This window comes from Gymnoscopelus braueri, assembly GCF_963280865.1.
Source record: "Gymnoscopelus braueri genome assembly, chromosome: 10".
NCBI lineage: Eukaryota > Metazoa > Chordata > Actinopteri > Myctophiformes > Myctophidae > Gymnoscopelus > Gymnoscopelus braueri.
This window is the reverse complement of record NC_137611.1, coordinates 9,688,029-9,714,102: the sequence shown is the minus strand read 5'-3', so window position 1 is coordinate 9,714,102 and position 26,074 is coordinate 9,688,029. Positions and strand designations below refer to the sequence as shown.

At 39.9% G+C, this 26,074-nt stretch overlaps 1 protein-coding gene and 1 long non-coding RNA gene across 4 annotated transcripts in view; one reads left to right on the top strand and one right to left on the bottom strand.

Moving 5' to 3' along the window:
- The window catches only part of LOC308093333 (midnolin-A-like), an 11,972-nt gene extending 3,219 nt beyond the window's left edge, over positions 1-8,753 (top strand). The window contains exons 4-8 of one of the 3 annotated variants that reach the window (XR_013933877.1): positions 2,208-2,738; positions 3,331-3,421; positions 4,260-4,553; positions 6,358-7,766; positions 8,152-8,753. Coding sequence is in view for 2 of the 3 variants with exons in the window: in XM_080439667.1 (XP_080295793.1) it covers positions 2,208-2,738; positions 3,331-3,421; positions 4,260-4,553; positions 6,358-6,851 (1,410 nt within the window). In the remaining variant the exon portion in view is untranslated. Of the gene's footprint in view, positions 1-2,207; positions 2,739-3,330; positions 3,422-4,259; positions 4,554-6,357 lie in introns of all 3 variants that reach the window. The other 2 variants (XM_080439668.1, XM_080439667.1) reach the window with 2 other exon arrangements.
- Positions 8,754-22,484: 13,731 nt separating this feature from the next.
- Positions 22,485-25,164, bottom strand: LOC308093018. The gene is made up of 6 exons (XR_013933833.1): positions 25,025-25,164; positions 24,350-24,434; positions 23,833-24,126; positions 23,661-23,701; positions 23,234-23,334; positions 22,485-23,136 (listed from the first exon to the last, which is right to left on the bottom strand). It is a non-coding gene; the product is annotated as an uncharacterized lncRNA (long non-coding RNA).
- Positions 25,165-26,074: the final 910 nt, after the last annotated feature.

Genomic DNA, 26,074 nt, shown 5'->3' with positions numbered 1-26,074 from the left:
TGTAATGTCGGACGCCAACAATTTCCATTGCAGGCGCCTCTAACAAACAGATTTGGCATAGCGGGTGGTCTGAGAATCCGCTTTGCGCTTTCCCATACATGGGCAAGATAGCAATTTTAGGGATAGCGCAACACCTCCAGGCGCAAATAACGGGAGTCGGCATAATGTGTAGCGGGGTGCGCGGCCGTAAGACACCGTTTAGGGACAGCGCCAGCTGCCTTGTGTGTAATTAGCGGGTAGTGCCATGGGATAGCGCAGGGCGGAAAAAAAAGGATGGGACCAAGTACAGACCCGTGGGGGACCCCGGTAAATGAAGTATACAGTATAGGATTTAGGTGGTTAACTGAGGGTGGTTTGTGGTTTGAAATAATAATTAGTGTAGTTGGGTCTTTCTCCCATGTTGTAGTGTACAGGGACACATGTGTTTTGCTATTCAGCAGTCTGCATGTCTGGGAGAGTTGATTTGGAACAAGGAGGACCTTGAATGCATAACTATTCAAAGTCATTATTTATGTAGCACATTTCACATGACAGTTGTAGATTCAATGTGCTTCAAAAATAAAAACTTGTCGAGCTTGTATAGAGCTTGTCGATCGGCTATTTTCTGCAAAAGCTTTCCCCACAATAACAGAAAATAGAAAAGATACTAGTGTAGAGCCCTGAGGGACTACGGTCGGTTACCCATATGGGGTTTAAGTGGTTAAAGCAGTGGTTGAGAACCACCTTTTGATTTCAAGGCCCTCTACATTAGGCCACACACCCCCATAACTCTGAGAGTGTACCAGTGTAGTGAGTGTACCATTTGTACACTCGCAGAGTTACAGACCTGTAAGGGTCCTTTTGGCTCATAACTACCCTCTCAAGAAAGGACCCCCTGGGTGTCACTTTGAGAACCACTTCCTTAAAGCCTTGGGGACCAAGTAAAAGAATGTCTTGTTTTGTCATGTTTGGTCACATAGCTGTAAAACATGTTTGGTTCTTCCAGTGTGTGATATGGGCGGTGCGTTGGATGAGGTCATTCACTGGCCTGACGTCTTTGGCAGACACAGATGCTGTGCATACTTTAGCTCATTCCTGACGCTCATAACATTACACACACACGCGCATGTACATACACACACACGCACACACGCACACATCGCACACGCACACGCACACGCACACGCACACGCACACGCACACACACACACACACACACACACACACACACACACACACACACACACACACACACACACACACAGCCATGGCCCATGCTACATACCACAAAGCCACGAGAGAGGGATCAAGTATTTTCCCTCAGGCTATCAAAGACCAATGTACAGTCAATGACCCCAACTGCAAGAGCAAAACATGGCAGCTCCAATCTACCGACACTTGGTGAGAAAGTGTTTACAAGTTAACCAGAAATAGCAGATCTACAAGCTCACAAACGGAGTGTCTTTTGAGGGGGACAATCTCTTTGTAAATCTTTTGGATTTTATCTATCTCAGGATAGACGTTTTTATTCTATTCATGTTTAGCTTCTCATGGACAGTGCATGTAAACAGTACCATGAAACATGCCAGAGGCTAGTTGTCGTCAATAGTCTCTGACCACGGTGAAGTTGGCAACCCAAAATTAGTCTAAAATCAGCAAACAAATTAGAATTAAAACAAATGATAACAATATGTATATTTACATTTGCAATATGTGTACACTCTCTGAGTTGCAGATCTGCAAGGGTCCATTTGGTTTCTAACTATCGACCATTTAAGCTGGGGACCCCCTAGAACAGTGGTTCTCAAAGTGGGGTCCGGGGACCCCCAGGAGTCCTTGGGTTAGTTAATATAGCTTCATAATCATTTTAACCACTTCAACAATATATTATACTTTGGCTATTCAAGAATAGCAGATCTACAAGTTTGTGCGCTGCGCTACGAGCTTGAAGATTTTTTTTAAAGTTTAGAAACATTTTTGAATATATAAATGTTTTAAAGCGAACATTTGTAACTCAAACCTTTGCCTCTGGGGGTCCCTGGAACAAAATATTTTGAGATGGGTCCGCGGCCAAATACATTTTTAGGGGTCCTTGAAATGAAAAGGTTTGAGAACCACTGCCCTAGAAAACACTCAAGGACCCCCACTTAGAGAACCAGTGTCTTTTGAATGTTTACCGAGAGAGACAGACAGACGGACATTTATTTTCCTCTCTCCCCGTGGTACAGATCAGTGACTTCCTGTCTGGACGTTCCCCTCTGACCCTCGCCCTGGGCATCGGCACCCACGTGATGTACGTCCAGCTACAGCTCGCTGCCCAGAGCGTCCCGGGCGGCGAGCAGCAGAAACCTCATGGCGGTACCACCAAGACGGCCCACGCCACAAACACCGCCCACCCCGCCAGCCCCCCAGAGACCACCCACCTGTCTTCCTGCGCCCCGGCGGCGGCGGCTACGCCGGACCCCCTGCCCTGCTCGAGAACCTCACCCGTGACCCCCGATGGTCAACCGTGCCCCCCTCTGTCAACCCCCTGTCAACTCCCCTCGTCCAATAGGACCCCTGTGATCTGCCAGCGTCCGTCTCGCTCCGTCCACACGTCGTCCTCCTCCTCGCCGTTGCCTTCCCCGCCTCCCGGCAGCTCTCCTCCCAGTTCCCCGTGTCTCCCTGTGCCCGCCAGCACCCCCTGCTGCCCCTCGCCCCACCCAGCCAGCTCCAACCCGGGACACCAGAGCCCAGCTCCGGCCTCCACCTTCCCAGAGGTTTGATTGATTATATAAAAAAAGTTTTTACCATAATTTCCCTCGATAACAGCAGTCATCTTATCCCTCAATATACCATTGGTTTTCAAAGTGAGCCCCTGGGGGGGGGGGCTCACTTTGAGAACCAGGGGTACCAGGGGTCCCCAGCAAAATGTGTTAATTATAGTGTCACAATCATTTTAACCACTTTAACCATATTTTATACTTTGGCTATTCAAAAATAGCAGAAATACAAGCTGTAGATCTGCTATTTTTGGAAAATCCCTGGAACATATTATATATATATATTTTTAGTTTTGTTGTGTAATCACAGGGCAAAGTTAAATGCATTTAATGAATGTACGGTTGCAGACAAGCTCACAACGTGTTGTGAGCTTGTAGATGTAGCTATTTTTGCAGCGCGATCCTACAATAAAGTATAACATGAGGCTTCAGTGCTCTCCAAGTCTGTCCATAGTTAATAATAAATGTTGTGATAGTGATTTAGTTTTTACTGTGCTCTTTGTAACGGAGAACATTTTAAAATCAAGGACAAAACTGAAAACTGAGTGAATTAACGTGTCCTAATATCTTTGTGTCCTCGTTTTGACAGAACAGTCCCGGTTCGTCCCCTTCGGCACCAGGAGCCGTCATAGAGAGCTTTGTGAACCACTCCCCCGGGGTCTTCTCTGGAACATTCTCAGGTAAATAATATCCTGAGGGTGTCGGTGCGGCAGCAAGTCGTTTCCTCGAGAAACGCTCTATCATTCTGCCCTGCACACAGATGTACGGTGTAAATGACAATACACTGGAATTCAACTGAATTGAATTTAATCTTGTGTTCCTGACAGCGGTAAGTAAGCCTTGCCGAGCCGAAGGGGCAGGAGACTGATCTCCTGTTTCTGTAGCGTGAGGCGGCTTGATGTGCAAGTAAAATACATCCCCTGGACATGACGCTAGTATGTCACAGGGACTTACTCCCAATCCAACCCTTTATGCGGGGTCCAAGACCATTTTTCTAATAGTCTTTGGTATGACCTGGCCGGCTGGGGGATCAAACCCCAACCTCCCAATCTCAAGGCGGGACACCCTCGCAGCGGTACCCAGCCTTTTCTTGATCAGGGCCCACTATAACATTTTTTTAAAAGCAGCCATTTGGCTGCCATGAAAAAGAAAAAAATATCATTACATTTTCGTTACATTATTTTGTAAATATTAATATTATATTGTTGCTGTTGGGCAGAAACCTTGTATCTACATATTTCAACTTTTTATGTTTCTTCGTAAATGAATGCCCCACTTCATACAAGAGTGTCGCACAAAGAAAAGTAGTGAAAAAAGCAGATCTGCAAGCACACAACAATCTGCTATTTTCACTATTTTAAATCATTTTTTAAATAATAATAAAAAAGGAACAGTTTTGGACATAAAAGGTTTCCATCCGACAGTGACAATATTATCATTGAAATCTTAGTGTTTTACCATTATTTGGGGGCCACTTGAAATATCCTCAAGGCTATTTGCCTCTCCCTGTCTCCTCAGGAACACTGCCCCCTGTCAGTCAGACCAGTGTCTGCCACCCGCGCCGCGGCATCGCCGTCATTCTCCAGATCCTCAGTGACCTCCTCAGTGCCACGCGTCACCACCAGGGGGCTCCGAACACCATCTCCACTCAGCTCCATTGCTCTGCTGCTGCTCCCGGCTTCTCGGCGAGTCCACCGCCACCGCCGCCGGCGGCGGCGCTCAGCCCCGAAGAAGAAGACCCCCCAAAGACGACTTCAGGACCCCAGCTGAGCCAGAGGGCAGAGGGTCTACTGCACCACAATAAACCGACAGGTGAGCTAAAAAGACTGTCTTGATATTATAGAAACATTCATACATTTCAATTTACAATCATAATAGGGCACCGAATGTCTTGACATTCCCTGCCGCTAGAGGGCGCTGTCCCTCTGGGTCATTGCGTAATTTTTTTGCATTGGATTTCCCATCGGGGGAATCTTGGATCGCGTCATAAAAGAACTATGTTCCAAAAATAAACAAGCCACCCCGGCGATTTTACTCATATCGATATGAAGCATTGACTGGCGGTGAAAAAGTACTAATTTAATTTAATTTGATGACTGGCAGCGGTGTCTCCTTTGTGTCTCTTACCGGAACCGCTGCTTACCGGTCCGCTGGTCATCAAATGATTGGCTTAGGAAAAACATATCCATGGGGTGACTAATCGATAGAAAAAAAATATTTTTTTTGGGTGAACTATCTCTTTAAGAAACAAGCCCAAAGAAACTACCAATATTTCCAAATAACTTATTTTATTTATTACTAAAGAAGCCCTTATAATAAGATGTCGCTTATAATAAGGGGACACGGAAACGCTGTCCCAATCGCGTAGATCCGTGAACCTTTTTTTTTTTTTCAATTTGACCCAAAGACCAAGGAGATATGATTGTTCAAAGATCTAGACTCCTATCCACTTCCTTGTTAACTTAAAACTTAAAAATTCTGTATCTCGGCTCCTGAGTACTTTTTTTTTTTCAATGAAAAACTCTGGCACTGGCTAAAAAAATATGAAAATACCTCTGGCAGTTAATGGGTTAATTGTAAACACCAGTTAGATGGAGTGTACCAGCGTCCCTCTGTCCTGAACCACAATGACCAGCTGTGTTTGGACCCTGTGCAGAGTAGCTATATTTAGTACCACTCTGTGTGTGTGTGTGTGTGTGTGTGTGTGTGTGTGTGTGTGTGTGTGTGTGTGTGTGTGTGTGTGTGTGTGTGTGTGTGTGTGTGTGTGTGTGTGTGTGTGTGTGTGTGTGTGTGTGTGTGTGTGTGTGTGTGTGTGTGTGTGTGTGTGTGTGTGTGTGTGTGTGTGTGTGCGCTCTTTATGACATTTTTCCTAAACCAGATGGAGCATGCACAGTGTTCAAGTAGCACACATACAAAGAGGACAGGACCATTACTTCACCCATTAAACTAGAGGAGATACAGTATATAGTGACTGACCTGAATCTTTATCAGCTTGTCTGTGGAAACATGCTAATGGCTGCCTACTGTAACCATTAGCTATATGTTATAGTTATTATTCTGGATCAGGTTGTTTTGCTTTTGCTAACTTTCTTAGTGGTTAAACAGCAGTCTAGCTGTCTATAACCAAACGTTTGGACCCAAACTAGTGAAAATAGCTGATCTACAAGCTCACAAATTGTCGCATCGCGATTGGCGACACAATGTGAGCTTGTTGGTCTGCTATCCACTACTATGATCTGCTATTCACTACTATTCACTACTCCTTATGAATGTAATACATTTTTTTCATGGAATTTCAGATTCTTTTGAGAATGTATACAATTCTTTTTCATTTCAGAGAAAAATAAATGGGGGAAAATCTTAAATAATAATTAAAAAGGAAATAATAAGAAAGCTCCCCATTTTTTATTTATTTACTTGTCCCATACAAATGTCCCTGCAATCCCAAATTGTGTGTGTGTGTATTTTTGTTATTTTTTAATTAAAAATGTCTTAAAATTTGGAAATCAAATTTTTTAGAAAATGTTTAGAAATGTAATGTATGCACATGTACAGTCAGTCGTAGGAATGTAGCTGAATGAATCATTTTCTTTCTCCTTCTCCTTGTCCCCTATAGTAGTGGAGGAAGGCCATCGTCCCCAACAGCCGTCCCCTACCAAGGAGAACGTGACGCTGCGCTGTAAGCTGGAGCAGCTGCAGTCGCGGCTGCACCAGAGGCGTGTCCGCCGGCACCAGCGCTGCTGTGGCCCCGCGCCACACCACCACCACCACCACCAACACCACCAACACCACCACCACCACCACCCCTCCTCACACCTCACCCCGTCCCCGGGCCCTCACCCCTACCTGCACCAGCAGCCTCACTCCCTCCTCCACTCACCTGGAAGACAGAGGAGCACCAGGGTGGAGGGTGGTGCCGCCACCACCACCACCACCTCCACCTCCATCACCACCTCCTCTCCAGACGATATGAAGATGGAGGTGACGGAGCAGGAGGAGGAGGAGGGGTCGCCGTGGAAAGAGGAGCTGACGTCGGACCTCGTCGTGGCCAGTGGTGGGAAAAGTACTCAATTGCTTTACTTGAGTAAAAGTATCAATACTGCAATGTAGAAATATACTCCGTTACGAAGTGAAAGTTCCGGAATTCAAAATTTGACTTGAGTAAAAGTATAAAAGTATTTGGCATCAACATGTACTTAAAGTACCAAAAGTAAAAGTACTCATTATGAAGTGTCCCATTTCAAGTTTTCAAATGTATACAAATCTTTAGAAAATAGCCGATCTACAAGCTCACAATGCGTCGCGATGCGACGCATATTTTCAAATGGCCGAAATGTATACAGAGCGGTTGATGTAGGTTTTGTAATAGTAATCAAAATCTACAAAGTAACTAATAAATAAAGTTTTCAAATAATTGTAGTGTAGTCAAAGTACAATATTTGGATCCGAGATGTAGTGGAGTAGAAGTAAAAGTATTGGAAATTGGAAATACTCAAGTAAAGTACAAATACCTCAAAATTGTACTTAAGTACAGCACTTAGTTACTTTCCACCACTGGTCGTGGCATAGGTGCCATGGTGAAACACTGTGGTAATTTTAAACTCAGACATTGTACAAATGTAAGCCAAATTTGGTTTACATTTGTAGTTTGACAAACTGATAAATGAACACTAAGGATTTTTATTATATGAAAGCGAAGGGACAAGGATGTTGGAGGAAACGGTTTAATAATCACTAAAGACTGTTGAGAGGAAGACTTTGTGAGACGTCAGTCCTGTGGTGAAACAACCTAGAGGCGTGCATGTGTGGAACAGCAGCTCGCTCTGGTGGACAACGCTGGTAACTGCGGTTCTTGGCTTATTGAAGAGTAAAAGGTGCGGATCCTTCAGAGTCATAATATCAATTATTATGACTGTACATTTCATCCTCACATTCATTCTCTGAGGATGTTGCCTGTCCTTGCTCGAAAACAAATGTAGCACTTCTTAAAGTTAAAAGGGGTTTAAGTGATTGTTAAAAAAAAAAGTGAAAGCTCTATATTCTTTTTTTCCCCCTAATTTTTAGCCCACGATTTTGTAACCCTTATTTTTTCACCCTAGTGCCAATGCCTAAGCGTGTAATCCTGGGCACTACCTTCCCTCTGCCAACCTAGGGAGGCCAGGGCCGAGCTCATGCCTCCTTCAATGCATGAGAGCCGTCTGACCTTCTTGTCACCTGACAGGGGAGAGTTTCCCTGGTAGGACGTAGCGCGTGGAAGGAACACGTTATTCCAACCAGTTCCCTTCCCCTCCATCAGGCGCCCCGGCTGGCCAGGGGGAGGCAGTATATAGTGACCAGGATTACTGCATGTTTTTTTGTGAGGGTACCTACCCTAGGAGACACGGAGAGAACATGCAAAAGCATGCAAAAGCTCTATATTCTGATATTCTGAATAACGGGGGTCTCTCTATCTCTCCAGCAAGTAAACAGAAAGTACATCTGGATACCAGTTGTATCCAATCAATAGAGAGAACCCCACAACATTTGTATTGCAATACAAAATATTTTTTATTTTATTTTGTTTTATTTTGTTCTCCTCAAATTTCCCAATACAGAGGCAAATTGTGTTATAGATGCAATTTTTCATAGATATAAATTGAGGTGTGCCTCAATTGAGGTGTTTGGAGTGCCTTGGGCACAAAAAGAAAACCACTGCTGTGTCATCTCTCCAGATTGGATTAAATTAGTATCTCAACCTGAAAATGTATTTTCTGTTTACTAAAGTGCCCAAGAGACAGGGAGGGGAGACCCCTGTTACTGAAATAAACAGCTATAGTGTGTTAGTGGAAAAAAACACTAGCACACTATAGCTATCGGAATGTAGAGTCATTCAACACATATTTTAACCAAAAAAGTAAATAAATAAAAATCACTTTTACCCCCTTAAAGTTCAATTATTAACTACATTAATGTCTTATGTACCATTGAGTCTAAAGAGCTGTTATGAATGTTAGTAGCCTATCTGTGTTGTCAAATGCCTTAAGCAAGCATGGGGGGGAGGGGGGGGGGGTCATTCACTGTCTGAAACATGTCCTGTATGGAAATGTTGATGATTTTCATATGCAATACTAAAAGGGGAATAGCAAAAGAAACAAAACAGTTTTGTAGAAATAAAAATAAACTTCAAAACAACTGTTGTCTCCAAATATTTTCCCACACATGTAGAGTAGAATTTATTAAGCACAGGTGTACTGTTCAGCAATCAGCATTGCCATGAAAAATGCACATTCTATTATGGCCAAAAACAATGGAAGCTTTTTACAAGATGTTAGATTGCCCGACTTGCGGTTGGAGTTAGTACAGAGGCCTTGATAGGGTTCAACCAAAAAGGTGTATTTATTCTGATTGTTTCACCGACAATACAAAAAATACATTAACACAGGCAGCTCTCCACACAACACAGGTGACATGGCGGTGACCAGCTCTCTGTTTGTAGCTGGCAGCCTTTTATACTCAGCTGGAGGCAATTAGTTTGGACTCAACCATGTCACAGGGTAGATTACCGATTAATACACATACATAATACAGAGAACATTAACTCTCATAACATCCATTAGAAATCCATGAACTACACCAATTATTCTCAGACTACATTACACAACAATATCCATCATCATACTCATATCTATTACACATTGCACTTGCAATAAAATTCAATATCATGACTTAAATTGTGCAAAATACAACTGTGCAGAATACTATAAAGTGCCAAACCTCCGTAACAGAGGACCTCTCTGTTACACAACATTTTATGAAGATACAGAAGGATAAACGTGTAAATGTGTTAAATAAATAGGGAAAGTATATTTGATCTATTTTAATTTATTTTAGGTCCATATGGTTTAGTTAAATTGAACGAACAACATTAGAAAATAAAGATACAAGTTACTTGCATACTTTATTCTTTTTGAGGACCTAGAATAAAATGCCTGGTTGTATTCAATATTGATGGAGGAATGATGACAAAAATGTCAATTGGTGTAAGCGAAAAACTTGCTTAAAAAAGGTGAAATTCTCAATAAAACACCCTATGATAGTACATTAGAAATATTCATTACATGGCTTGGTTGAATGCTTGATTGTGATTGGTCAATCACTGAATTCAGTGGTGTGTTATTTCTGGATAATGACCGATGAGCTCAATAACAGAATAATGTAATTATTTATATAAATCTTTTCGTTAATATCTATGGGAAAAATGCATGGGTTTTTGATCTGTGGCCCCACAAAATGGCCGCTACTGCTATGCCCTATTGTATGGATGTCATACCCTGTCACTTCAGTGTTGCCTTGAAAAAGAAACATAGATTAGAGCAGGACATCATATAAAATGTCATTCTGTCTGATGTCATAATAACATACGGAACAGATTGTTATTAGATGCAATTGAACTCAAACAACACAAGATATGTTTGGCAGACATTTATTTGAATTAAACATCATTCCATCATGAACTGTTTTCTTTACAGAGCTATATCAGAAATCAGACCAATTAGAATTAGACAACCATTTGACTCTTTACAACAGCCTCCAGTCCATAAAACACATGCTTATCTTCTAAGCATCACACACATACAGTCATGAATCATGAAAATCCACAACCTTATTTTAAAGAACCTTGTCATTTGATTAATATGATTGAAATACATTCTGAACCCCCAAACCCCCACCTCTTTGAGAAGCCAGTCCACTGATAGACATGTTGATTGGATTTACACCAAAACTCTGCACTTTAAGATGTGTGTGGTCATGAATGATTCAGAGCTTTGCACAGAAGTGTCTCATTCCAGGACTATGAATATAGTGTCCCAGCAGGGAGTTGTCATTGTCTGTCCAGCTGCTGGTTTTGGTTGTGAAGCATCTTGATAGAAACACCTTTGATTGTCATGCAAAGTGGTACAGTCACTGTACTACAGTGATTCTACATTTTATGAAAAAGCTGTGTAGAAATAGATTAGATTAGATGTAGACAACCTCTTTAGACACTTTACAAGAAAAGCCTCGAGTCCATAAAACACATGCTAATCTTCTCTTAGGCATCACACACATGCAGTCATGAATCATGAAAAATCCACAACCTCGCTACAAAAACAACAATGGCTTCATATCCGTTTTTCTATAGTCTACAGTCATAATCATCATCATTGTCATTGTTCCAGAGTCACATTGACTGAATATTTATATTGAGGTTATGGCCAGTGTGTAAATGCAAGGACATAGTGTGTCTGTGAAGGTGTGTTTTATGTGTTTGTTAGTATCAGGATCAGAGAATGTCAGCTTCCTCTGTTCCAGTCCAGCTGGACTCGGATCATCTGAGGATTCTGCTTCAATGAGAGATCAGTGTCCATAGTCCAGGATTGACCTCCTCCAATTCCCTTCCTCTGAAAAGACAGTGATAACACACCCATTCTCCAGGATCTATATACTGTCTCCGACCTCAACATCCCAGCTGTGAGTCCCTGAGTCAAGGCCCTCAGAACCCAGCACAAAGTGAAGACAGTCAAACCTCTCTGGGTTGTCAGGAAGCTGCTGTTTTTGAGATCTTCAGACATGATTTGAGTCTTTCTTCAGACAGGATTTCAGTCTTGGATTGGCAGTGTTGTAGCCCAGAATGACAGGAGTGTAGGAGACAATGTTCTTCATCTTTTCCCAGACTATGAAGGTCAGGTTGCCCAGATGTTTGGCCATATCTATCACGGCTCCTGGGTCCAGATGTGGGTCCTGCAGTGTGAGCTGGACTCTTTCCTTTGTGGTCTTGTAGTTCTGCAGGAAAGAGACGTGTTCAGCTCTCAGATCCTCCTCTACGGCTCTGATTGAGTGTGAAAGGGCTGTTAACTTCCTGTCCAGATCCTCAAGCCTCTCCTTCATCATCTCACACTTCTGCTGCTCTTCCTCTTTCAGTGCAGCGATCCTACCCTCCTCTTCCTCTTGCAGAAACTTATGAAGCTTCTTAAACTGTTCCTTTATCTGCCATTCTGTGTTCAGGGCCTGGACCTGAATGTATTCCCCCGTTTGGTCACAGTTTGTTTTAAATGCATTGAAAACTTCCAGTTTCTTCTGTTTGATTGATTGATTGAATATTTTATTAGGCAAAAATGTAAAACAGCACAGTTACATTTAAAATACTTTGTCTAACCGGTCCGTTCATAAAAGTCCTTGCGGAATTGTTTCCAATGAGGGCCTTGGTATTCAATTCATAGGCATATATAGTGGCACCACAGTTCAAATATCATTACAAAATAAACAGCAAAAAATAATAATAACACTATGTACAACAAAAATCAGTTCAAATATCATTACAAAATAAACAGCAAAAAATAATAATAACACTATGTACAACAAAAATAAAATAAAAAAGAGGGGAAAATGTAAATGTAAAGGTTTCAGTGAATTCTGGACTCCCTCCTTGCGGTCCAGCGCAACTTCAGCCACGGTTCTGGAGACGTGCTGGGCGTGTGTTTCTGAATGAAGACACACTAGACACACCGGCTGTTGACATTCCAGACAGAAGAGCTTGAGTTTCTCGTCATGCAGACTGCAGAGATCCTCTGACCTTGATGAAGTTCTCTGACGTTTGGAAGCTCTCTGGTGTCTCTCCTGTGTGACAGTTTCACACAGGTTCTTCAGGACCAGGTTGCAGGGTGGATTATACGTCGGCGACGTTTCCTTACAAACTGGACATTGCGTTATCTTCTTCTCTCTCCACCATCTCTGCATACAGGCTTTACAGAAGCTGTGGCTACACGCCAGGACAACAGGATCTTTAAAGATGTCATGACACACCGGACAGAAGAAATCCTCTTCTGAAAAAGAAAACGTTGTAGACATATTTTGTCTTTCTTTGAGTGAAGCCACAAACAGTCTGCTCAAGACCGGAAATCAGCCAGTCAGTGGTGGTAAACCTCCCTCCTCTAGAATGTTCCCTGAAGTTGACTTTAACTGTGAATTGTGGTTCGTCTTGTTGAAGTTCATTCAGCTGGTAGAATCAGTCAGCAGTGGTCTGGGTCAGTAGTATTCCCTCCTGTAGCTTTGGATGGAAAGACAGTCTGTCCTCCCTCACTGGAAGTTGTGGGTTTGATCTGAAGCTGAAGCTTTTATTGTATCTGATGAGTCTGGGCAGGGGGCGGAGCTTTACACATCACATACCTGTTGCATGCGCATTTCACAGCTGACCTTGAATTGAACTGTACTTTCATGTGCTTTTTTTGCAAACTTCTAATAAAGTATTCAATCAATCAATCAAAAATAATAATAACTAGAAAATGTGCTCCTCGGAGACAGACCCGTGCTATTTTAATAGCACGGGTGGTCTTGGTAGAATGCGCATGGTTTTTGGTGTTCTGCAGGGGCGACTGAATATGTAGTGTCTGCATCTAAAAAAAAATCTTCTTGAAGCAATGTGTCATATGGGAGTCCTTGTAATTGACTGGTTTGTTCAAATGCTTGTCTGTCTTCATTGTCTTGAACAGTTTCAGCAGTTGATTGGTGTGTTTGATCTATGTCAGTTTTCTCTAGTGCTACATAATGTATTTGATCAAGGTGGCCAATTGTTACAATCAATCAATCAATCAATCAATTCAATCAATCAATCAAAAGACTGATTGATCCTGTCTTACCTCACTTCAAAAAACATAAATGGCTTTTTGAAGTGACACACCTATTTATAGGATTTTATTTCGTCATGCGTCCCTCTAGCCAATCAAAGGCATTGGTGTCAACATATTGACACGTGTCACGTGGCGCTTGACCAATGTTAGCTTGGCTAGGAGGGAGGTGAACACACAGCGGGACGAAGCGAAAACATACTCTCCGCCTCTGGCAGAGACAATAATCTCAAAGACTTTCATCAGTGGTTGTCTAAACAAAACCTACAGGGAAGACATTTTGGTAAATGTTCTCAAGAGTTTGTCACAGCTTCTACAGTAAATACTGTATATATTTAAATATTCCCCCAGAGAGGATCAGTGATCAAAATCCACATGATAAAAGTGACACATTCCATCACTTTGGTAACTTTTGGCATTCAAATAAATGTGGTGTTGTTTATTTGACAAATATTGATTGGTATATAATGAAGAAATGACTGACTCAAATTGGTCCTACAAATCTGAACATGACTGGAAAATATATCAAATCTAAGTTACAAATGGATACATTAACACTGAGGATGTTACTGTGCACGTGTGGGTTAGACAAGAAGACACCTTTAACAAACCTTAATTAAAATGATCAAAAGAAATTCAGAAAATTTTTCCTGAAATGCTAGAACCCCCCCTCCCCACACACACACACACACACACACACCCCAACCGCCACTTCCACCTGAGAAGCCGCTTATAGACATGCTGATTAGATTTACACCACTACTTTTACACTTGCTTTGTACAGTAGTGTCTCATTCCAGGACTATGAATATCTAGTATCTGCTGGGTTTGGTGTGAAGCTTCTTGTTGAGTTCAACACTATGGAACAATGCCTCCCCTCCCCCACAGGGTGGAGCTGTGGAGCTGAATGTCTGAATGATTCAAATCATTTGCATGTTGATCACAGATTTAAATCCATTTGGTTTTGGCTTATTTCAGTTTAGATGTTTTATTATTATTTCTGATTAACCAAACCAAAAGCCTCCTTCCTACAAATATAACAATTTGGAAATGCACTGAAATACCCCCAACACATGTATACATTTAGTTTGTTAATAACTTTCATTCACAATTGAATCAAAGTCATGTTATGTTATGTTTATTGATATTGCATGTTATAATTGAACATTCTTGCTGTTTATGTGTTTACCGTTTGATTTTAAAATGTTCTCTGCTCTGCAAAATACTTCTTTCAACATGGCCTCCCTTTGTTGGCCATTTGCCCATAGATTGTGTACATTTTGCCTCTTTTTCTTTTTTATAAGAATAGGTGACCACACATCTTTAAGCAAGTGTTTTGGTGTAAATAATCAACATGTCTATCAGTGGCTTCTCAATGTGGAGGTGGGGGTTCAGGGTCTCACATTTCTTAGTTCTTTAAAAGTATCTTGTTTAACCCAGTAAACATACCTACACAGTCACATCCTCAATGTTAATTAATCCATTTGTAACTGAAGTTAGATTGTGAGGCTGGAATGAAATTAAACCCTAAATAAAAATGTCTATTCCTGATACAAGTGCCCTTGCATTTGTTTATAGGGAGCTTGTGAGTTTTCCAGGGTCCATTACTGACATCTCAAAACCTTATTTACTGAAGGTTTTCTGAATGTTGGCATTTAGCTGTTCAAACTAATAGTAATTAATATTAGCCTAGAGCAGAGTTGATATATTCTCTCCTAAATTTAGAGCTTACATATCTTAGCCATGTCCTCTACCTAGTAAAAACAACATTTCGGATAGATGATATGAATATTAAATGCGCTTCTCCTTTACAAACTACAAAGTGATTTGAATTTATAGCGTTATTTAGTGAGTTTTGCCTAAATTCTTACTTTTATCTTATGTCTATATTTCACTCCACTCAGACTAGGAATTATTGACATGTCTAACGTGTTTTCCCTGTTTGGTTTCTTGATAATCTCAACCCACTTCACCCCCCTTTCTTGAAGACTTCAAATGACGGTAGCTGCCAGTTCCTATTGCCTGTGACAAATTCTGACAAAAAAAGTGGAACAATAGGGAGACAAACATATTCCCAGCTTTTGTGTAAATCAAATGGTTGGTTGTGATGCGTCTACCAAGCCAATGGTCCTGGTCTTCAACAGGGGGTCCGGGACCCCCAGGGGGTCCTCAGCGATATCTTCGGCGAAGAGGTTTGGTGTAGAGCAGGGGTGGGCAACTTTGATGATGGAGAGGGCCATTATATTTCCACACTCACTCCAGGGCCACATTGCATATACTCTCAGGCAGACATGAATGCCGTACTTTGCCATTCTATGTCACACAAAAGTAGCAAAAATAGCCGATCTACAAGCTCAAAACGCGTCGCACTGCGACGTTTTGAGCTTGTAGATCGGCTATTTTTGAATTGGAATCCTGAAAAGTAACATTTTTATTTAATTACAAATGCATTTAGTTATACTGTATGTTAACTTTTTGAACTTAAATACAAATACATATACATTGGACATAAAAAAGACAATATCATTGTAATACTAGTCATTAAGTTACTAATATAGACTGAAGTAATTAAAGCGGGTCATGTTTGCATGTTTGGAATTGTAACAGCTGAACTATTATATCAGTATTCTGATATTAACCTGCGGGCTGCATTAAGTGAAGGTGAGGGCCACATGTGGCCCCCGGGCTGCCAGTTGCCCATGTAAGGTAGAGGGTTAAAAGTGCTGACCAATAAAGAACCAAAGGTCAAGTTTGCAAAGTATTGAGAGTTTACGTCGTTAAATGCCTGCAAACACACATTTAACATGAATCCAATATGTAGAGTGTGTGTGTGTGTGTGTGTGTGTGTAATAATAATAAAACATACAATTTATATTTTGTTATACTTTTTTAAATACTCAAAAGTCACTGTACTAAATAGAAACAAAATAAAAACTACTTTATTGGGAAAAAAAGTAGGTAAGGTTAAAAACTAAGAACACAAAAATGTAAAAAAAAATACATTTTAAAAAAGGTACAGAAGGGGGATTTGAATTAATGTATACGTACACAATTGTGGTTCTCAAACTTTTTCATGTCAAGAACCTCCAAATTAACATAGCCGTGCCAGATCCCCCCATACAACATTTGTGTTGTCACATTTTTTTTAAATATTGAAAATGTTTCATATTTTCTCAAGATGTTTTGGAAAATAGCCAATTTACAAGTTGTTGAATGGCATGATCGGCTTAAGCTTGTAGGTCAGCTCTTTTTTTCAAATAGTATAAAAGGCAATATATTATCTTATATAATATATATATATCGTGGCCTGGTGAAATCGATTTTGAGTGATTGATTGATTGATTGTTTGAATACTTTGCAGTTTGATTGCTTATTACTGTAAGGGGAAAACAGCTAAGCAGTTTCGTGCAACTTCAGGCTATTTCATCTGACGCTATTACATGTGAGGCCATTTTGTCCATTGCCGTTTGGTAGGTCTTGTAGGAGACCTGAGACTTGATGCCTTTTGGAGGGCTGTATAACTGAATTTTTTTCTGAACTGAAGGCTTTTAGTCCAAGGACAGATGCTTTTTACTGTGAGAAATGGAAACTCACATTTCTTTTTGGAGAGAATTTTATTGAACAGAAAAATAGATTTTTACATTTGCCATCATTACAATAACACCCAGATAGAAACAAAAATAAAATACATTTCCACCATATTGTGCTGCTTTCAGACATATTGATTAGTGCAGTAATATACAGTATACTCATCACATCAATATACGTAATAGAGTTAAGCAGTATTTAAGCAAGTATATAGAAGACAAAGACACTTATCAGGCTGTTCTGGATGGCTGTGGCCATTACACGGACTATTGGCTCATCAGCATAAACCAATCAGTCAATTTCCCAGGTGGCAGTTATAGATTGGATAAGATGGGTGGAGAGAGGGCGAGTGCTCGTTTTTTCCACTCTTAACTGAATAAAGACTGAATATGTATATGAAGTCATATGACTTTTTACATCACTTGAAAAGAAGGCAGGAGTGGCAACAGTGAGGCCTTGATGATCATGAGCCATGAGCCATGAGCCATGAGCCATCTGATTTGGTGAGGCTCGTGGACAGAATAGTCATCACCTGTTAAAAGATTACAGGATGTTAAACTAAACGAGCACTCCTCCATCCCGACACAACCATCCCTTAGAAATAATGTGTCTGCTGATAAATCTATACGGTACATACGCTGGGAATTACGTAGATTCCTCCGCCACAGATTTACACTTCTACCAGTAAATCTATACATTTTCCATTTTTCTTCATTTACAATAGCATAATGCACAATCAAAATATCCAGTCATTGTACACTCAAGTCTATGCAGTACATATTTTGGCCTGGCAGTGTCCCTCTGCGGGAGACACTGCCTTCATAAGAACATTGTGGGCATCAGTTGCCAGCTCATTCAGACATGTTTCCAACATATAGCGTGTGGGGGCAAAGGACGCTCCCCCTACCAAAGTGGAACCCACGACAGGGATCAGGCGGAGTAAAAACGCAACAGCACGTCCCACCACTGGAAGTCGTATATTGCGAGTAAGACGTTGTTTAACCCCTTCCTCATTAAACTCAATTGTGTTTTTCATTTCAGCCTTCAGCTCCTCCACTGACACATGTGATCTCTCTGCAAGTTTCTGCAGGCTCTCATCATCAAGGTTGAAAGCCTTCTGATACTTCTCAATCTCCAACAGCAAAAGGCTCGCATCCACAGGGGATGTGTGGCCTGTGACTGCTGCCAAAAAAGACACCATGTCTGCCTCCAGGGCTTTCCTCTTCTTCTGGATAATCTCCATGGTAATGGTGGGCAGGGCTAGGAGCAGCACATCTATGCTACACATCCTGAGCATAGAGATATCCTTATCTATGGTGTCATGAAGCCGCTTGAAGTCGTAGAGACCAGGCTCAAAGCAGGAGATCAGAAAGACAGGAGCTGCTACACCGAGCCCTAAAAAATAAAATGAAACCAAATAAATTTTAAATTGACTGTTGATGTATTATTACTCAATGCATTTACAAGACAACTACTGAATCTTAGGGACTCTTTAAATTAGTGCCTAATGCAGTGCCAATCACAAAATAAAAGACATGTGAATTTTGCACTAAAACCCCACACAACTACTACAGTCTCAGGAATAAGGAGATGTCTGTGACAAGAAAATCTGAACCCTATCCACGCCACACTCCTCCACCACCCCTGCCTAGACACCCAGTAGACACTAGATACATGTTATAGCTCTGTACTGACTTGCACACTAGGCCCATAAGGGGCCCATTTTTCTCCACTGAGTCCATCTTCCCCATAGACCAAACAAGTGGCCATTTTTTCCCTACTGAGTGTGGTGCAAAGACACTCAGCGTTGTGAGCTTGTATATCGGCTATTTTCACAATGTTTGCCTCTTTCTTACATAATATTTGAGATCATATTGAGTCTTAACAGTCATTAAATTGTAACTTTAGAAATGTGCAGATACCCTGTATACACTTATACTGTATGTTGGTTTGTTTACTGTTGAGTGAGAAAACAATGTTGCACATTAAGCTAACCATCTGGGGACACCCCAAAATCATTTGGGGGACCCCCAGTTTGGGAACCAGACACCTTTACAAAGAAATTGGTGAAGACATTTCTCGGTAAGGAATTTCTTCCAAGATTTGTGTAATATTCCCAGTCTATCACTTGGCAGCCATGTTTTTACAAATGTCACAGTACCACCCAGTAATAATTAATTATTCCTTATTGGTATCAAAAGAAATCTCTTGAAAGCTTCAACAAAAATGTGAATGGTATGTGATCCCGATCAGATGACTGGTGACTTTGGAAGTCGTGCTGTGTGTGAGAGGCATTAGACTTTGGGTTTTGATTGATTGATTTAATACTTTATTAACAGTTTGCAGTTTGAGTGCTTATTACTGTAAGGCCAGGGGGGAAAAAACATCCTAGGCAGTTTTGTGTAAGGCTATTTCATCTGATGCGATTACATGCGAGGCCATTTTGTCCATTAATTGGCCATTCTGTAGGAGACCTGAGACTTAATGCCTTTTGGCCTGAGGGCTAATAACTGACGTTATTTCTGAACTGAACAATTCATGAATTGAATAACATTTTATCATTAATAAGTGAGTACACTTTCCAGCAAATCGGGACAAAACTATAAAATGCTTTGGTCTCTGATGTTTATTTTAGTTTTCTTTGAAATCGATGGAGGCACTATTTCCCATCTGTATAGCTTGTTCAGTTCTCTGGTTATTATGACATTCTCATGAGAAACGTGAAGCTCTCATTTGATCTGGGACATTAATTGAAAAAGCAAGACGCCTAATCTGTAAATCAAATAATAGGCTATAAAAGCTCTTAATTTGAGATTGCATGAGATCTTAGTTTTCTTTATAGAAATGTAAAGCATTATGTCCTTTGTTTGGATAACTGGAAGAGATATCTACATTAACCACTTGAACCCTGGTGTCCCCCAAAAATGCAGATGTACAAGATCACAACGCATCGCAAAGTGATGTGTTGTGATCTTTTAGATCAGCTGTTTTTTGCAAAGAGATTTAGTGTAGAGGGAAAGGCCAAGGATAGACCCCTGGGGGACACCGGCCAATGAAGTATAAGTTCCTGGATTTTACTCCTGTCAGTTTAGCTGTAGTGGAGGATAAAATTATATTTACATTTTTTAGAAATTGAACAAAGAAAACTAATATGAATATATTAACCCTGGCATATCTATTTTCAAATAGCCAACATTTAAATTAGGGCTAAAGTGGTACCTTAAAAATAGATTCATAATTGAATTTTTTATACTTCTAAATGTGAGTTTTTATTTAGGTAAATACAAATATAATGCCCAACAAGTTGTGATCTTATAGTTATTTGATCACACTATGCTCTTGTAATCATTCTCGCATAAACACACCTGCGAAGTGGAAGAGCACTATATTTTGAACTGCCATTTGAAATGTGAAGAGAATTTGAAACACTAAGTGTACTTGTGCAAGTGTAATTTAAGGAAAATTGACTAGAGTAAAACAGTCAAACCTTTGATGCAGTTTTGTCGGATGTCTTCAAGTGTCTTTTCTTTGTTGAACGTTCTTGGCTTGCTTCTCCACTCAGCCTCAATGTTGGCATCAATCTTATTGCGTAAAAAGTAGAAGTTCTTTTTCATTTTCTGAATCTCTCTGGCCAGCTGAACATGACATTCCTTGAAGCGATCTGATGCGACAATGATGAAAAAGTCATAGCGTTTAAATTGAACATCCTTAAGGTATTGGTCTGCTTTGAATGTAGGTGTACCAATACGAGGGAGATCCCACAATGTGACATTTGGGTATTTAGGGTGGGAATATCCTTTCAGCTCTTTAGTGGTCTCCACAACGCCAGTTGGGGCAGAGTCGTACTCTTCATCCCCCAAACCTCGGAAGACATTGACGAATGTTGACTTTCCAGCGCCTGCCTCCCCTGTGACAGCGATGCTCAGCTTGTCTAGCCGTGTTAAGCGATCCCGAATCTTGGCCACTGTTGAGGGCAAGTCCTGATTCTCCAGGGCATCTTTAAGGTTTTTTACTTCATCCGACGAGTCAAAGTCTAAGTTATCCATAATAATAATTGTAAAAAAAAAAAAAGGAAAAAGAAACTGTTGAATAATAAAAGAAAAAAAAATGATGGAAGGGCAAATAATTCCTTTTTGCCCTTGTGGAGATGCAGAAGTAACCAGACTGGAGACAGAAGATTGGTGTGGTGTCTAAGCCAACTGAGTGTGTTTGTAGCTGGCAGCCTTTTATACTCAGCTGGAGGCAATTAGTTTGGACTCAACCATGTCACAGGGTAGATTACCGATTAATACACATACATAATACAGAGAACATTAACTCTCATAACATCCATTAGAACTCCATGAACTACATCTACTAATGATTCTCAGACAACATTACACAACAATATCCAAAGCAATTCCAAATACACATTACAACCCCCCCCCCTCTGCCCTTCTGACTTGGTCCAGCCCAATTACACTGGCCACAGCACAAATTACAGGGACATGTTAAGTTTTCAATCATCACCTAGCATTCCCTATATTGCACTACTCAAACATCCTGGTCATCACACATATCTATTACACATTGCACTTAAAATCATGACTTAAATTGTGCAAAATACAACTGTGCAAAATACTATAAATCATATAAAATGTAATTCTGTCTGATGTCATAATAACATACGGAACAGATTGTTATTAGATGCAACTGAACCCACTGAGCATTTTTCGGTCTATTAGCCGTTTAAATGACGTCTAAACGTCACCTAGCCGTCTAGGCTAAATCCGGTTTATGAGTGGTCTAGAATTGAAAGTTTTTTCAACGTCTAAACCTAGCCTAGACGTTGTTTCAACGTCTTTTGGACGGCTAGATATAAATATATAACCGTTCAAATGACGTTGAAAGAACGTCTAGGCTTAGCCTAGACGTTGAAAAAACTTTCATTTTTAGACCACTCATAAACCGGATTTAGCCTAGACGTTATTTAGACGTCTAATAGCCCGAAAAATGCACAGTGGGTTATCATGACGTCTAAACAACGTTTAGACGTCATGTAAACGTCTATTTAATAAGGATATTAATATACTTATAATTAAATCATGTTTAAATAACATCTAAACAACTTGTAGGCATTATATACCTTTAAGATATATCAAATTATTCACACGAAACCTATATTAATGCATTTAAATGCCTCAATTTTAATGCAGATCCAGGTTCTCTAAAAAAAAAAGAACCTGATGGACCAAATTTAACCCGTTTTGCTTACCTTTGTAGAAGTGTAGTCCCATGATGTTCTGATAATTTGTTTACATTATGTTGTTATCTTTCTGGATCTTTTAAATATGTTGCAGTGTGACACTAATGTCATGCTACTCTTTATTGTACCACTGGATAAAAACATTTTTCTTAATGTTAACATTGATCTACTCTGAACATAACTATCCTTCAACTGTAATTTCAATTTCAATCACAATACATATTTCAACAAAAAAAATACCAAAGCTTGTACAATCGGTCTTTAATTTCTGCACCTCTTAATGCTTTAAGCCATTAACACCTGTCATGTTAGATTTTAAACACTTTAACACATCTTATACTTGTATTCAAAAATAGCAGATCTACAAGCTCATAGCACGGCACTCTGCGCTAGTCGATCTGCTATATTTTTGTTTTAACAATATTGAACATTTTTGCAAATCTTTGAATGTATGTTTTACCTCAAATCTTTGCTTTGCCTTGACTTGAGTTATAAATGTGTGTGTGTATATATATATATATATATATATATATATATATATATATATATATATATATATATATATATATATATTCAAAGATTTGCAAAAAAAAATTACTCTCCAAAAAATAGAAGATCTACAAGCTCTTAGCGCGGCACCGAGTTCCGCGCTATGAGCTTGTATATCTGCTATTTTCTGAATAGCCAAAGAAATCTTAAGTAACACAGATGCGTTCCCTATCTTAATGGGATAAACAACCATAAAAGACAAGTTTTAACAAAATGTTTTGACCAAATAATAACATTGATTTGCTTCAAGGCGTTGCCCTCTTCTTGTATCCCTCTCCACCACTTCTACCAGGCACCTGCTTGAAGTGGTCAGAGATGGCAGCGCTGACCAGGTTCTCCATTGCCTCTCTGAATGTCTTCTGAACGGCTTCTGCAGTCAAAACAATGACATATAACTCTCATACACACACGTGTACAACTTGAATAAGCAATCAACAAATAACTAGCACTGACAAAGTTATTTTTACCATTGATGACAGAAAGATAGAAGGTAGTGCTTTTGAAAGCTCTCTCCTGCTGTCCGGCACCATGCTAGTAGAAATTAGTCATCAGGCCATTGGTGAAAAGTCTGAAACAAAAAGAAAATGTGAAGCTAAATCGTCAATGGCATGCTCTGCCAACAATAATGTTGATATGAAACAGAAATAATAAATAATACACTAACACAGTGGAAAATGATAAATAATACTTCCATTCTTACTTTTCTCCGACATGGGAAACTGAAATAAAGAAACCTTGTGACAGTCTGCCTGTGATTTAGGATGTGAGGCTATACTTTGGCTGGTGCAGATCTTAATAAACAACATTACTTGTTTTACAAGTTCAACATCATCATCCCTACCCAATTACATCTTTGCCACAGTAAGATGACTTCCAAACTTTATAAAAAGGTACCTTTTGGAATCCTGTGAATGTTTCTCCTCTGATAAGATTTCCTGTTGGTGAAAGACAAGGCAATTACATGTCATACTTGCTACTTACTGTTGGGGGGAGAAAAGAAAATTAAACATCTTACTTGCACCATTGCAACCTATTTTGCTCACTGCTACAGTCAATTTAAATTTACCTTGCGGTGTTATTTCTTCATTGGGGCTGGAGTAAGGCTTCTATTCACTGTTGGGGGTAAAGGAAATAAATTAGACATAGTCACCGTTATGATCACTCCTAGACTCAAAATCTACCTTGTGTAGGTAGTCCTTGCTCCATTTCATCTTGGAGTAAGGCTAAGATTCTCTGTTTGGTGGGGGTACTTACTCATCTCACTTACAAACTCACCACTTATATCACTGCAAAACTCAAATAAAATTGTACCTTGTGGTTGTGGAGTCCTGGCACTGCTTTGGCATACGCCTATGATACACTGTTGGGGAGAAAACAAAGTAAATTACATGTCATAATTACACCATCACTATTGTGCTCACAGCTATAGCAAATCAAATTCTACATTGTGTAGTCCTGACTCTTGCTTGGACTGGACTGAAGCCACAATTCACTGTTAGGGGTGGAAGACAATGAAATTACATATCCAACATAATGTTTTCAATGTCATCTCCAAATATCTCCACTTAGCCATCTACACATACCTACATATATGTACATATCTACACATAGATCTCTGTGTCCTCAGTCCATTCAGGGCAGCTTGAGCAAGCAGTGTATTGCTGTGATCTGTTTGAAAACAATGACATTATTAATTTCACAGCTTGTCTCAGCCCCATATAGCAGTACTGACTCCACTGTAAATGGATCCACAACAGCACTGTTCCTCTGTAGCCTGGCCAAAACAAAATCTAAGTGGTTTCTGCAATGAACATATAAACGAATTAATTAATTCTAAGATTGGGAGTATCAATAGCAGAGGTTATGTAATCTAGAGTGTGTGCACACATGTGTGCACATACACAACAATGTGCCTGCACATTGTTAAAGAACAATACATTATTACACTGTACCATATTCAACAAGGTTCACTCCAATTGGAACAAAATAAAATATTATACACAATGTATGTTCCGTGGTTTTACTTCTTGCAGTAAAGTAGTGGATCTACAAGCTCACACCGTGATGCAGATGCAAAGCGTTGAGCTTGTAAATCGACGTTCTTCACGGACTGCTAAAGTTAGCTACTGGCATTAGTTAGCTGCATCTAGCAGCTTAGCTAGCTAGCTAGCTGCAGCAGATAGCAGCTTCCTTTAGAAGTTATAAGCTTGCAAGCGGCTTAAGAAAAGTTTTAAAATCAATAAGCAAAGAACACTCACCTCTATAGTCGTATTGCCATTTAAATAATTAAACTTCATGGTGATGAACATCGTGATAACTCGCATGAAATGTATCTATTTGTGAGTGTTTACTGTTTATCGTCCGCAACCGGAACCACTAATGTTGCCATGTCTCGTGAGAAAATCAGAAAACCAACCTCCGAAACCAATCTGCGTTTTACTGTTGCTGTGAAGCCCAGTGTTGCCAAGTCTCGTGAGAGAAATAAGCAAACCGAACTACAAAGACAATCTGCGGTTTACTGTGGAAAGTCTGGTGACGAGAGGTTAGCGGTTTACTGCTTGGCTTTCACTCGTTCCTCAGTATTTTATATTAGCCTATCACCAATACTGCAAACTGCCGTTATTTTTTATATTTATGCATTTAAAAAAATATATTTGCATATATCACCATTAATGCAAACTGCATTATTTCGCTATAATAGTGAGATTTAATAATTTCTATTGTTAGCATCCTAAAATAAACGATTTCAAACAACATGAAATTAAGTAAATGTCATGGTTTAAAACTGGTCTAAATGTAGACGTTGATATATGGTTTTGATTTAAACGTCTAAATCTAGGCTAAATTCAAACTATACTGTATATTGATAAATGCTATTCAAATTATTTTAGTCCAATATTTGGAGATCAAGTGCAGCTTACAGTTGTTTTTTTAATCAAAGTTTTCAAACAACATGACTAAAAAAATAAGTAAATGTCATGGTTTAAAACTGGTCTAAATGTAGACGTTGATATATGGTTTTGATTTAAACGTCTAAATCTAGGCTACATTTAAACTATACTGTATATTGATAAATGGCTATTCAAATTATTTTAGTCCAATATCTGGAGATCAGTTGTGCAGCTTACAGTTGTTTTTTTTAATCAAAGTTTATGGAATAATGGATTAAATTCAATCGTCTAGATTCGGTCTATAATACGACCGAATCTAGACCGGTGAAATTAGGTCTAAACAAAAACCAGACGTCTAAAAAACGACTATGGCTCACTGGGAACTCAAACAACACAAGATATGTTTGGCAGACGTTT